The following is a 12,752-nucleotide window of genomic DNA, read 5'->3' as shown; positions in this document are numbered from 1 at the left end:
CCAGATCTGCCCAGACCAAAAGATCGATGTGGAAAAATATTAAACAGGCAGCTAATAAGCAAAGGGTAGAAAGGAAGCGTTCTTTCCGCAAGTATTAAACGAGACTGTATCACTGGCTCTCCCAAGAGACCCGTCGATGACGACGAATGGACCGGTCATCCTCAGAGTATGTAGGTCCAGTCCGCGAGCCGTTCATGCGGGCAGCGGGTGGTGGATTAATGATGACCGCCATAGCGGACGAGATGGACATAGACCGCGAGCGACGACCCAGCATTACAGACTGACGGGGAGAATATGGCGGTGGTGGAGTCTCCCTCGTTGCGGTGGAGGTATTGCCGTAGCTGCTGGGAAAGGAAATGGCCGATGAACTATCGGAGGTGACATCTTCGTCGTAACGATTGGAGTTTTTTTCGTCATGGGGGTAAGAGTTCTGGGACTCGGAGGAAATAGGTGGGTCACGCATATGGGCTTCTAGAGTCTTCTCATGGAGGCTCATTGGACGGGCTGTGTACTGCGGGAGAGGGACCACGCTGGAATAGCCCCCATCCTCGGAGTCAGAGGGCGGGGGTCCGTGCCCACGGCCCCCGGTTGGCGGTGCTGAGCGGATAAATGCGCCTTCCCCGGAGAGTGTAAAGTGTCCTGTCTGGATGCCGTTGGGGTTGGGTCTTTGGGTCATCATCTCCGGGGAAGAATGGGACTGCGAGGGCTTCACGTCTTGGGCGAAGCACCCGCAGAGTGACGAGAAGAAAGACATGACTCAATGGGGGGCCTGTTTTCTAATTGATAGTGTGAAAGCCAAGGGTGATTTGACTAAAGCAAAAGGAAGTTGGTCCGTGAGATCTGTAATAAGAAACAGCTCTGCACAAGAACTATCGTATGAGCAGTTCGACTGTTGAGCCTCAAACGCCGATAGCGGGCTGAACCCCACTTGCGTCGATAAGCCCCAGACCTGAACCGGACAAACAGGGAGAATAAGAATCAAATATGAATCCAGAAAGGCATGCTCATAAGAGAAAGGAAAAAAGAAAATGAGGGGCGAAAGAAAGGCCAGATGGGAAGATGACCCAGACGAGGCACCCGCAGGCATCCAGATTCCTAGAAACTCCCGACCTCGGGAGGTCTGATTGGCTCCCGATAAGATAGTATTGATGCCTGAGGCACCACAGTTGGAAGCACTTCTAGGGATGTCTGCTTCAATGAATGTAGCGCTGGCTCATAATGCAAGAAAAGACGGATAGTTCACACCAAAAGCACTAAACTGGAATATTGCAAGTCTAACAATGTCAGGTTTCAATGGGTTTCGCCTGCTAGCATCGTGATGAACGGCGTGATATGCAAGCTCCAAATACTTCCGAGACATCATTGAGCGTCCATTGGCTTTGGGCTAATCTTGCCCCGGGAGAAGCCAAAACAAGCGAGGCTCACTGTAGGCCATTAGGAGTTGACAAAGAAGTATAAAATCAAGAAGGATATCTGCCCAGGTGTTTGATGAGTCTCATTCATCCATGGATGGCATTCACGTGCATTAGCCCAAGTGGCAGGCATCGCAGCTCGTTGAACAATTGGGCCAGTATCCATAATTAGAATTTGAACGAGCTCCCAGGATATATGAGACGGATCTTCTTATTGATCTTCCAGTAAAGCATCTTATAGTCGTTGTAAGTGTCCACCAGCACAGGTCAAAAGACCGATAAGCGATAGGCGATAAGATCCGGCGTACCAAAAGATAAATGAGGCGGTGGACAGATGGAGAGCTCATGATTGGCTAAAAGGCTAAGTGGGCCGAGGGGTAAGAAAATATGTGGGCAAAATAAAGTCATGTGATTAAGGCAGCCCACCAATCGCGTCGCCGCCTGTATTTTTTTTATTCTCCCCGCCTTCTCCTCGACGATCACTTACTTGAGTGAGAATATTTTCTTTCCACACCTAATTCCAAATCTTGAGTCAATCAGAACTATAAAGTTCATCCAAAACCATGACCGTCGATCCCAGTATCCAGGAAGTGACACAGAATGTCGAGCCTCCTCAGGTCGCCCCCAATCGTTCCCACGATCCCACAAACAATCTGAAACGGACCGACCCCTTCCAATTCGGCTCGCGATACCTTGAAAAAGGCGACGATGTTTTTGAGTTCAATGCTTGGGACCACGTGGAGCCAGATGATGAGTTTAAGGCCTTCGCTGAGACCCAATATGCCAGACAGCGCGAAACACGCGTGTCGGACTTTGATCGCAACCGATTCAACACCAACCCCGCCAAGTGGTGGGACATTTTCTATAAGAACAACACAGCCAACTTCTTCAAGGATCGAAAGTGGCTGCGCCAAGAATTCCCCATTCTCGCTGAAGTGACACAGAAGGACGCCGGTCCCCAGGTCGTCCTGGAGGTTGGCGCGGGAGCCGGAAACACCGCCTTCCCATTGCTGGCCAACAACGAGAATGAGCATCTGAAGGTCCATGCCTGTGATTTTTCCAAGTATGCCGTGAAGGTCATGCGCGAGAGCGAGCTCTACAACGAGAAATACATGTCCGCTGATGTCTGGGACGCAGCTGCTGTTCCTGACGAGAACAGCGACGCTCTTCCGCCCGGTCTGACCGAAGGCTCAGTCGATGTTGTGATTCTAATCTTCATCTTCTCTGCCCTGGCCCCTAACCAATGGGACCAAGCAATCCGCAATATCTACCGTCTTTTGAAGCCCGGTGGCCGTGTGTTGTTCCGCGACTACGGCCGTGGTGACCTCGCCCAAGTGCGATTCAAGAAGGGTCGATACATGACTGAGAATTTCTACATTCGAGGTGACGGCACACGTGTTTACTTCTTCGAACAGGAACAACTCGTTGACATGTGGGGTACCTGGAGCGCAGAAAACGGCTTGCAGATCCCCATTGGTGATGAGAACCCCACCGAAGAAGCGTCCGAGAAAAAGACAGATGAACCATCTGCAGAGGCCAAACAACTGGCAAAGGACAGTGGAGCGTTTGAGGTCCTTAACATGGGAGCCGATCGGCGACTGATTGTCAACCGTGGAACCAAACAAAAGATGTACCGTTGCTGGATGCAGGGCAACTTCCTGAAGCGCGGTGGAGCGGAGGCTGAAACTGCCACTGGGAACACCCAATAAACTCCTGGATCACCACTTCTGCAATGGTCATTCGGATGGCCGTAAACATTCACCAAAGTTTCAGCCAAAGACGGGAATTTTCTTGTCTACGAACCCGTACGGTTGTGATGGTTTTTCCGACCGCCCAACCGCGATCTCGCGATTTTCGCCGTGCGTGGACCCAACGCCGTGTTTCCAGGTGTGTCTCAATACTCATCACACCGAGATCAACATACCATGCCGTTGGGGCATTTCCAGTGGAAAAGCTGAGGCAGCACCATCAAAGTCACGAGGGAATGGCTTAGATTGCTGTTGATATAGGGCAATGCCTTCATGATGGCGTTACGAATGTACGACACACACATTAGATCATGTCATTTAATTTGCAAATAGAGTCAAGGAATGCCTACCACATAGAGAAAAGATGTTGATGCAGAATGTCAACTCTACCTATTCATATAAACGATATACAAAGACGATGTGAGGTATATAATTCAGAAGGACAACCTTGGAACTAAGCATATTGATGACCCAGCTGATGTTAGAGAATAATATACGAAAGGGAAACATGGAATATGTAGAAACCATAGTCTTTGTTTGTTTTAGCCAATATAAACAACGGCAGTCTACAAGATGTAGATTCCTAAGTACAGCAAGAGTCTCAAAAGCACATGCAGAACAACCAAAATATTTGTGCACACCCTGAATCTAAGATTGAATGGTGTCAATAGGGGAAAAAGAGAGACACCGGAGTTTATGTACAAGCCAATGCTCTAAGAATCGAAGAAGACATAGAAAATCAAGACGAACTCCATCCATGCAGGGAAAATGGGCATCAACGGCGAGACAGAGCTCCCGTAGAAAGAGATAGAAAGTTTCATTGCAAGGGACCATAGCAAGTCGTGGCCCGCAGGAAGCTGCGAGCCTAAACGTCTAATCGCTGTATGTTGAAAAGCGAAACCATGTAACATATGAGATTTGTCCATGAGCGAAAAGCAAAGAGCAATCGTCAATGCAGAGAGACTTGTAGGAGTATGTTGGGAGGTATTTTCATATCTTCATATTCGGACACTCGCCCTGGGCTCGTTGGAAGGCTCCTGCAAACAAGTCCTGCATGGCGTGGTAGTGGAATAAGATACCGCCCAGGACAGCCAAGTGCCAGATATTGTGACTGCCACCGACGTAATCGAAAAGACCTGGCTTCCAGCGCTCGGGAATCTTGGAGGCGTAAATAAGGGCACCAAAGAAATACACCATGATACTCTTCACGACTGGTGCATAGAAATACATGGTCCATGAGAAGCCACGTGTATAAGTGAGCTGAGCTATGGGCGAGAAGCCAGTGAGTGCAAGGGTCACGTAGAAGCCCACGCGGGCCCAGGCCATATCGTGGCGGTTGAAGGTTGGGTGCCACGGTAGAATGATACCACCGATGCCCAGTGACATGGTAAGCAGAATGTATGTCCACCGGGAAAAGGGCTCGCAATAGAAAGCAGTGTATTCGGTCGTCACAATCGAGGCAGCGACCAGCATAGAGATTCCAGTGTAGTCCACACAAGCGAATCGTTCCATCAATGACTGCGAAGCAATGCTGTTCATAGTATGCCAAATAGTGCTGCAGACTAGACATTTGCATGCAGCAAAGAAGAAAACGGCAGCGATTGTGACGTCAGACTTGGAGCTCAGGTGGAAATTGGTGTGAAGCGGGTAGAAGTAAAAGGCGATGGCTAGGACGATGACGAGGCCAATCATATGGGACCATATGTTGAACATTTCATTCGAATAAGCGAAGACCGACGAGACACATTCCAACTTGGAAGTGGTGAATCGGTAGCCATTGATGATGTGCGGGTTGACGCGCCATGGATGAGGCAGTTCATCGTAGTTAATCAATCGCTTCTCTTGCGCTAGTCGGATAGCTTCTTCGACAGTATCTCGCAGAGTATCACGAGTTCGGCGGGCACGTTCCATACCCTCGTCAACGATTTCCCGGGCATGAACCAACCCCGAGTCCATCGCTTTCCACCCGTCATCGATGGTGCCGTAGATGCCGCGATCGCGAACCGCATGCACTTTATTCTCCAGTTCGACCAAGAACGACTCCATTAACCGCACACCGGCTTGCGCCTTTTGCTCCAAAGTCTCCTTGGTCACCAGGGCTTCATTGTATCGACCCTCGAGGGTTTCGACCAGAATCTTAGCCCGCTTTTTGCCACTTCCCATCAACTCTCCCGAGGCGAGGGAGCATTGATCTCTCACGGCTTCCAGTGTAGCATAGCCTCGTTTCAAACTGGCATCGACCTGTACCATGTGCGATTTCCGGTATTGCTCGATCCATTGCATTCGACGTTCCAGTTCGGACAAGAAGAGTTCGACCTAGAACTTTGATTAGACACATTGTTACCCGGAGATATTTCCCACCAATAATGCATGTACATACCCTGATAAAGACTGCATCTGCATCTTGATAGTCGCACGAGAGTTTTCTAGAAGCGTGGAACGAATGTCGGCGCCGATCACGGAGCATACCGGTATTCTCGTCGGGGGTCGGAGTAGCAGAGGCAAATGCCTCTGCTTCGGGATAAGACTCCACTGCCATTGAAGAAGTGCCGCAAGCCATGGGGTGTAGTTGATAGTTCGTCCGTCCAGCCTCAATCGAACGCCATACGGGGAATGGGCGATAAGCGTGGAGAGGCAAGGGTATCGGAGAAGTACCGGGAGGCGGAGAAGAACTCAGACAAAGCCTTGAGGTGAAACGAGCTTTAAACAAGAAATGAGGGGCACATAGAGGAACTAAAAAGTACCAAAAAAAAAGGAGGGGAATGGGGAATGTATAAGGTAAGACGGTAAAATGAGAGTGGCGCTTGGGGGAAAAAAGGGCCAACCTTGGAAGACCCCAACCACACAAAATCCCCGGGGCACATTGCGGCCCCGTACATCCTGATTGATCCATCCCGCCTCAACCTCTTTTCTTTTCCGCTTTAGATCTCTCGCCACCTTATTCATCGGATCTTTAGATCTTCACACAACATGGCTATCAGTGAAATTGTCGCCGATGAGTCCCTCTTACCAGTGCTTCAGACTAGCGCTGAGACTCTGGTCCAGTGTCAGCACCTTCTCACCATACTAAACCCCGAAACCCTGCCCAATGATGGCGCCAAGCTCCAAGAATTATCCTTAGCTGCATCCAAACAACAGAAACTTCTATTCGCACTGTTGGCCCAACTTCGCGGGCAGAATCGGGATGCCATCTTTCGCGTGCGCGACACCAAGCACTCAACTGCAGAGGCTCGACAAGAAATCGATCGGCTGCATCTTCAGCTCCAGAACTTGTACTATGAACAGAAGCATCTGACAGGCGAAATTGCGGCTTGCGAGGCCTATGAGTACGTGGACCTGATTTCCTACTCATAGCACTCTCATTTCCCCTTGGCGAAGAACTAACATATTCGCTGTAATAGTCACAAATACCTATCCCTCCCTTTGATCCCGGTCGGAGAATTTTTGGAGCTTCATCCCGAACATCGCGAATCCAGCGAACATGACCTCATGATCGCCCGTATCGAACACGAACATGTTGAACGAGAGAAGCTGGAGCAAGCGCGGCAAGAGCTATTGAAGCGCAAGCAGGGCTTGATCGCAGAGAACAAGAAAAGGAAGAATGACCTTGCCAACCTCGACCAAGATCTCGAAAAGTTCATTGACGTATGTTCTTACGCTTGTCCAAGTCTGCTATTGATGAGTTTGCTAATAAGATTCATGACATTTAGGCTGCTAAGCCGATTCAAAAGATCTTCGAGAAGGAATATTAGACATTGCATGTGGAAGTACAGCAGTGGAGGCCTGGCCTTTTTGCTGCTACATCGGATCGGCGTTACTGGTCATATACCCTTGTTTTTTTGTGATTTCAGAGTATTTCGAGTCGATAATGACATCCTGAGCCCATTTGGGACTATTTCTGCTTCTGGTCTCTCTTTCAAAAAGGTTAGATTGGATGCGAGTCCGGAGCTTCGAGCCGTAGAGTATAAAGATAGCACTAAATCAATTAAATAAGAGATCATGAAACTACAAGTTTAGATCAAAGAAATGTATCCGTCCAATGCCGTGTACGGCGTATAGATAACTGTGTTGCTCCGTGCGGCCTAGGTGGTCCCTGGCTTCTCCGCCCGGCTATCAACTTCCCCAAGTCAACAATCGACTTGATAAACACTTGCTCCTTTGTTGCTCTGATTTAGAGCACAAAGCATGTCCCGACCATGACGACCAAAACAGGAGACCAGGAGTCTCCTCAGGCTTCGGCCTCTCAAGTCGACCAACCCAGCGTCAAGCGCGCTCCACCCCCAGAAACCCCGGCCGCCCTCCAAACGCGATTTCGAGTGATAGCAGCCTTTTGGGCCGTAATTATATTCCTTGGATTCCCGATATGGTGGAAAACAACATCGATCTACCGGGCGTCTCTCCCAATCGAGGAGATGGTGGATTGGGCTGATAGCAAGGTAGGGCTTGCGACATCGCCTTTGGATTTGGGGACTTGATAGATGCTAATAATGGTCTTGACAGGCGTGCCGGCCAGTCTTCCCTTTGGAAATTCACCTTGCGACACCTTCGCTGCAATCTTTCGAGGCCCAGCACCTCCTCCGCACCACGCAGCATACCCTCGATGATCTCAACGAGTTCGCAGCTCATCACCTTCGGCTTAAGTTGACCAACGGCAGCACGGCAGCAGGTCATAACGGCAAAGACAGCCCGGAAAGTGTCAAATATCCTGCAGAGGAGACAGCGGATATTGCATTGACTGTCCGATTACTGCCCCAGGATGGCCTAGCAGGTCCTTGGTCAGAGCTCCATGCAGCGACGACACAGCTCGATATCTTCTACCCGCCGAGCCAGGTCCCTGTACCTTCCTCCTCCAATTCCCCCTCTCCACTTTCATTGCGGCGGAGCTTCAGCGATTGTATAGTGAGGAGAAGGCTACTATAGCGCACATCTTGTCTGGAAATACTGCTGGGCTTGATTCGACCTCACCACAACTCGCCGAAGAGATCGACCGAAGACTGCGCCGATCGATGAAATATGCTGAAACCTACCACCTCTCCTTCTCACTGTTTACCCCCAGATCTGAACCTTCCTCGTGGGACATTGAGGCTGCGGTGCACGAATATGTCTCCCCGCTCCTGCAGGCCTTGTCTCCTATCAGCAATTTCACTGTCGACACCCAAGTACAGCTCTATGCGAACTTTGCACCCACTGCGCCAAAGCCTGAGTATGATGAGTCCGAGGCGGCATGGACATTGAAGAAAGAAGATCTAAGTGCCTTCGTCAATGCTGCCGAGTGGCCGCTGAACCCCAGCATCGGCAGTGGCCCGACGATCAATTTCATCCTCTATGTCCCAGACCCCTCGCAGTCTCCACTCATTATCAAGGAGAACCATGCTTCTAGTTGGATGATCCCCCAATGGGGCGGAGTGTTCCTCCTTAACCCGCCGCTTTCCCATACCGATAACCAGGGTGGCCCGTCCAATCCTGCCCATCTTTCCCAGGACTCTTTAGGTCCTGCATTCATGACCTTCTCTCATCAACTCCTCACCCTCCTCGGTACTCCAAGCACCCCCGCCTGCCTCCCACTCCGTCTCCAGACATCTATCCGCATTCGCGCGGCCAGCTTGTTGCTCTCCGCCTCATCAACAATGGGCTCGCTTGCCCGTCTCACTGAGTCTTTACCCTCCATCCCTATCCCGGCAACCGTGGCTACTTCGGTCTCCACCACTCTCTCTCATTTGGGTGCATCCTGTGCTCACTTGCGAGAGGGTCGTTTCGGCGCTGCGCTTGCCAGCGCCCGAGTCGCGGAGACAGAAGCTGAGCGCAGCTTCTTCGAAAAGAGCATGGTGGGTCAGGTATATTTCCCAGATGAGCATAAGGTGGCGGTTTATCTGCCCCTTCTGGGACCAATTGGCGTCCCTCTTCTTGTTGGGTTGCTCAAAGAGCTCAAGAGAATTGCGGCTCGACGCAAGGCGAAGGGGGCAGCATCGTAGAGTAATAAAACCTCTCGATATTCATGTATTCTAGGAGTTATTTATACACCCATTGAAACTATCCTCCCTTCTGAGTATCCATCTATGGGCGTCCTAATTTACTATCTACCCAGATAGATATGACTCCCCTTTCTAGGCATATATCCAGTAGGTTGATCTTGCACATAAAGCAATACACAATATTTGAATTAGGTGGAGAATTAATCAGGTATCTAAACAGGTGAAACCCAACCCTCGAAACAAAGTGAAAACAAAACAAATAACTATGGATATCTTGGTACACGGTCAATATGCCAGAACAACCAAATGTCTAACCCAAGACGACTGAGCGCACAGCTCAGCCTGACCTGACGTACGCTCAGATCCCTCAATTATCAACGCGTAGGATCCCTGAACGGATTTTCCCGAGAATCATCATTAGTCGGATAAGGTGCCTTCGGCTTGCCACCATGAGGCGGCTCAACAACCCGTATCAGGTCGCTAAACAGAGTATCCGGCCTAGCAGCATTACCAGGGTACGGCTCAGGCCCCAGAAAATTCCGAGACTGCGAAAACGACGACTCAGGCGGTGAATACACCTTGATACTCTCCGTACTCGGCTGGCGCTGTCGTGGCGGAGTAAACGGAGCCGGATGCATAGGGTTTGGCATAGGGATAGGCGGCACATCTTTGTCTAGTCGGGGGTTTTGTCTTGGATAACCAGAGAATAGACTCCGCACTCTGCTGCCGGTGCGGTGGATCATGGAGCGTCCTCCTAGAGAAGAGCGCTTGGCTCGCGGTGGGCTTCGGAGGAAGTCTGTGCGGTAGGAGGTATCGTCTTGGGGTATGGGGTTTGAGATGCACAATATTGCGCCGGAAGAAGAGCGTTGGGACCAATTAGGTCCGGTTTTGCCTTCTTGTATCTCATATTCGTCTTTTCGGGCAGGTCGGAAACATAGAGTTATTAAGAGGACGGCGACTGCACCAAAGACCGCACCTGGGAAGAAGCCTGCTGCTATGGCTCCAGCTGGGAAGGAGGGACATGATTTTGATAGTTCTGCGCATGTCGTGGTGTTTGCGGACTTGTCGGATGAGGGAGATGGCACGGGTGTGATGGTTGCCTGGGGGGTTGCTGAGCTTGCAGCCGTTGTCGATGATGATGCTGTGTTGGTAGAGGCGCTGGATGCAGATGATGATGCCGTGTTGGTAGAGGAGCTAGATACAGATGCTGTTGCAGTTGTGGAGGTTTTTTGGTTCAGGGAACAAGTATTGTCCCCTTGACAGGTGTAGCCAAACGGGCAGCACGCATTGCCGCATTTGGGAAGGCTGTCGCCCAGACGGGTTGTCTTGATGACACTCTCGGGGTATACGGTAACATTCTGCTGCTGTATATCACATGTAATCGGCGAGATGTAGTCACAGTCTTGACCAGCGGGACAGCAGATGGAGGAGCTGCCCTGGTCTAGGCTGATGCAGGTGGAGTCTGAAGGACAGCAGAAATCATTTGGGAGTTTCGTGCTGCCGCAGCGAGTGAATGAGGAGGGACACGCATCTGAGCTTCTTGAGAGAAGATCGAAAGAGTTATATGCTTGTCCTGGCCGGATACTGGCCATTAGCGTCAAGAGAAGCAGAACGGATGGCCGTCTGGCAGTTGACCTCGTCATACTGGCGGTACGTGTGTAGGCCGAGAAAGATAGAAGTGTCACTGACGATCAAATCCAAAAGATTTTCGCCGAAAGATGTAGACTGATAGCGCCCTTGACAGTATCTTCACGTATAACGCAAGCCAGGTCGTAAGTAGAAAGACCAACACTGGAGGGAACCTTGACAGAGATAGATTGGAAAGAGCTAACAGACAAAGGCATTGACTTCTGTCTGAAACAAAAATCAGTCAAAGAACCAGGATATGGCATTCTTGAAAGGCACTTGGGCACTGCCATCCTGTAGACAAAGAGTACTTGGAAGCGCCGCAGTCCTAAAATAGCCACCGGGCTGTTTCAGGGTGAGCGGCATGATTAAAATGGCAACAATATGGGCGCTAAATCAAATCTTTGTTACATGACCCCATCGGACCAGGTAATTGCAGAACGAGGATTGGATGAATGCCAAAGGGTGCAGAAGAGTACAAGGCGCTTAGAGATGAAGTAGATTTGGACGATGTTATTGGCTGTTGGGTCAGTGGTCTTACATAACCACACTAGTCCCGATCGGGCAGAACGTCGGGAGGGAAATTCTTCGACATCGAAGCTCTGTACGATTAACCCGACCATTCACAGCGCCGCTCGTCATGTTCAACCGATTCGCCAGGCCGCAAAGCGCTTTGCGCGCAGCCTCCTCTTTCTCCCCAGTGAGACTCACTTCCTCCGTCGCCAATCCGTCTTGACTGACCGCGTTTTGTCCAGAAACCTACCTCCGCCTTCTCACGCTTCCAGACTCGGGCTATCCATCGCATTCCCCAATTGCAGCACGACGCCTTCTATAAGGAGAATGGTGTCCCGGAGTTCCTGTCGCCTGAGGCGTTCGACTTCTCCTGGACCCAATACCAGACTCTCCTCGTTAACAAACTCAATTTGTTGACACAAGGTGAGGCCGACACTCCGACCCTGTGGAACGATACATTGATCCAATTCGGCCCCAATTGGATAATTGAATGATATGGCACATTGGAAGACGAATCTAACATTCGAACTCAATAGATACCGTGGACGCAGATGCCAAACCAGGAGAATTGCTGGTCAAATACTCCAAGCGTCCGGAGATGGCCTCGGTGTTCAACTATGCTTCAATGGCCCACAACAACCACTTTTTCTTCAACTGCCTGGTTAGTAACGACGCTAACCCCTTCATATATGACATTCAATCCTGACTTGCATGCTCAATATAGTCCCCCACAGCCACCACCGTCCCCGAAAAGTTCGCCAAGGACATCGTCGACACCTGTTCCTCCGTCGAGTCCCTGAAGTTGGATTTCCTGGCCACAGCAAGCTCAATGTTCGGCCCCGGATTCGTGTGGCTCGCCAAGAACCTCGAGCGCGAAGGCATGATGCACATCTTCTGCACCTACAGTGCTGGCTCACCCTACCCGGCCGCCCACTCCCGGCGGCAACCCGTCGACATGGCCACCCACACCCCGGAGACCCAGCTGGGCAACCAGTTCGCCGGCTCGATGGGCGCCCACTCCCAGAACCAGAAGAACCTCGCGCCCGGCGCCGTCGATGTGCAGCCCATTCTCTGTGTTAACACCTGGGAGCACGCGTGGATGATGGACTACGGTATTGCCGGCAAGGACGAGTACCTCGAGCGCTGGTGGGATCGGATTAACTGGGATGTGGTTTTCGACAACTACAATGCTGTGGGCTCGATGAAGAACTCGCGCAGCTCCATCAACCGTCATCGGAGTATGAGCATGCTTTAAGTTGAAAATCATTTCTGTGTCTGGATAATCTGTATTATATACTATCATGTTTTATTTTTTTTTGGTCTCCATTGCTCATTGTCACAGGCTTCTGATTGAGCATGTACAGCGATCCATCCAATAGAATCCAATTGGCGATGCTCTCTATTTCCCTTCTGCCGTCTAGATTCGAGATGCAAGTCTAACAAGTAGTCTCATGTAGTTGTCATACATGCAATTTATGCCC

The 12,752-nt window shown here is 50.6% G+C and overlaps 7 protein-coding genes across 7 annotated transcripts; 4 read left to right on the top strand and 3 right to left on the bottom strand.

Annotated features, from left to right (window-relative positions):
* Positions 1–109: 109 nt before the first annotated feature.
* N7471_004454 (uncharacterized protein) lies at positions 110–754 on the bottom strand (the record flags this gene model as incomplete). The annotated part of the gene is made up of 1 exon (XM_057277173.1): positions 110–754. The coding sequence occupies one exon, from the start codon at positions 752–754 to the stop codon at positions 110–112; it is 645 nt and encodes a 214-aa protein (XP_057136783.1).
* Positions 755–1,975: 1,221 nt separating this feature from the next.
* N7471_004453 (tRNA(Thr) (cytosine(32)-N(3))-methyltransferase) lies at positions 1,976–3,121 on the top strand (the record flags this gene model as incomplete). Its single annotated transcript, XM_057277172.1, has 1 exon — positions 1,976–3,121. The coding sequence occupies one exon, from the start codon at positions 1,976–1,978 to the stop codon at positions 3,119–3,121; it is 1,146 nt and encodes a 381-aa protein (XP_057136782.1).
* A 1,029-nt stretch (positions 3,122–4,150) lies between these two features.
* N7471_004452 (hemolysin III family protein) lies at positions 4,151–5,720 on the bottom strand (the record flags this gene model as incomplete). The annotated part of the gene is made up of 2 exons (XM_057277171.1): positions 4,151–5,476; positions 5,541–5,720. 2 exons carry the CDS (start codon positions 5,718–5,720, stop codon positions 4,151–4,153), a joined length of 1,506 nt encoding a protein of 501 aa, XP_057136781.1.
* Positions 5,721–6,130: 410 nt separating this feature from the next.
* On the top strand, positions 6,131–6,912 carry N7471_004451 (uncharacterized protein; the record flags this gene model as incomplete). The annotated part of the gene is made up of 3 exons (XM_057277170.1): positions 6,131–6,486; positions 6,562–6,805; positions 6,871–6,912. The coding sequence occupies 3 exons, from the start codon at positions 6,131–6,133 to the stop codon at positions 6,910–6,912; spliced, it is 642 nt and encodes a 213-aa protein (XP_057136780.1).
* A 381-nt stretch (positions 6,913–7,293) lies between these two features.
* PIG-S (GPI-anchored transamidase GPI17) lies at positions 7,294–9,132 on the top strand (the record flags this gene model as incomplete). Its single annotated transcript, XM_057277169.1, is given in 3 exon segments — positions 7,294–7,596; positions 7,661–7,935; positions 7,953–9,132. The coding sequence occupies 3 exon segments, from the start codon at positions 7,357–7,359 to the stop codon at positions 9,130–9,132; spliced, it is 1,695 nt and encodes a 564-aa protein (XP_057136779.1). The 5' UTR covers positions 7,294–7,356.
* Positions 9,133–9,506: 374 nt separating this feature from the next.
* On the bottom strand, positions 9,507–10,775 carry N7471_004449 (uncharacterized protein; the record flags this gene model as incomplete). The annotated part of the gene is made up of 1 exon (XM_057277168.1): positions 9,507–10,775. One exon carries the CDS (start codon positions 10,773–10,775, stop codon positions 9,507–9,509), a length of 1,269 nt encoding a protein of 422 aa, XP_057136778.1.
* A 623-nt stretch (positions 10,776–11,398) lies between these two features.
* On the top strand, positions 11,399–12,526 carry sod4 (mitochondrial 37S ribosomal protein mS42; the record flags this gene model as incomplete). The annotated part of the gene is made up of 4 exons (XM_057277167.1): positions 11,399–11,458; positions 11,514–11,694; positions 11,808–11,932; positions 11,996–12,526. The coding sequence occupies 4 exons, from the start codon at positions 11,399–11,401 to the stop codon at positions 12,524–12,526; spliced, it is 897 nt and encodes a 298-aa protein (XP_057136777.1).
* Positions 12,527–12,752: the final 226 nt, after the last annotated feature.

Source organism: Penicillium samsonianum (genome assembly GCF_028829775.1).
Source record: "Penicillium samsonianum strain IBT 33392 chromosome Unknown utg000003l_segment0_segment0, whole genome shotgun sequence".
NCBI classification, from domain to species: Eukaryota; Fungi; Ascomycota; class Eurotiomycetes; order Eurotiales; family Aspergillaceae; genus Penicillium; species Penicillium samsonianum.
Note: the sequence above shows the minus strand (reverse complement) of the source record. Positions and strands in the feature narration are given on the sequence as shown.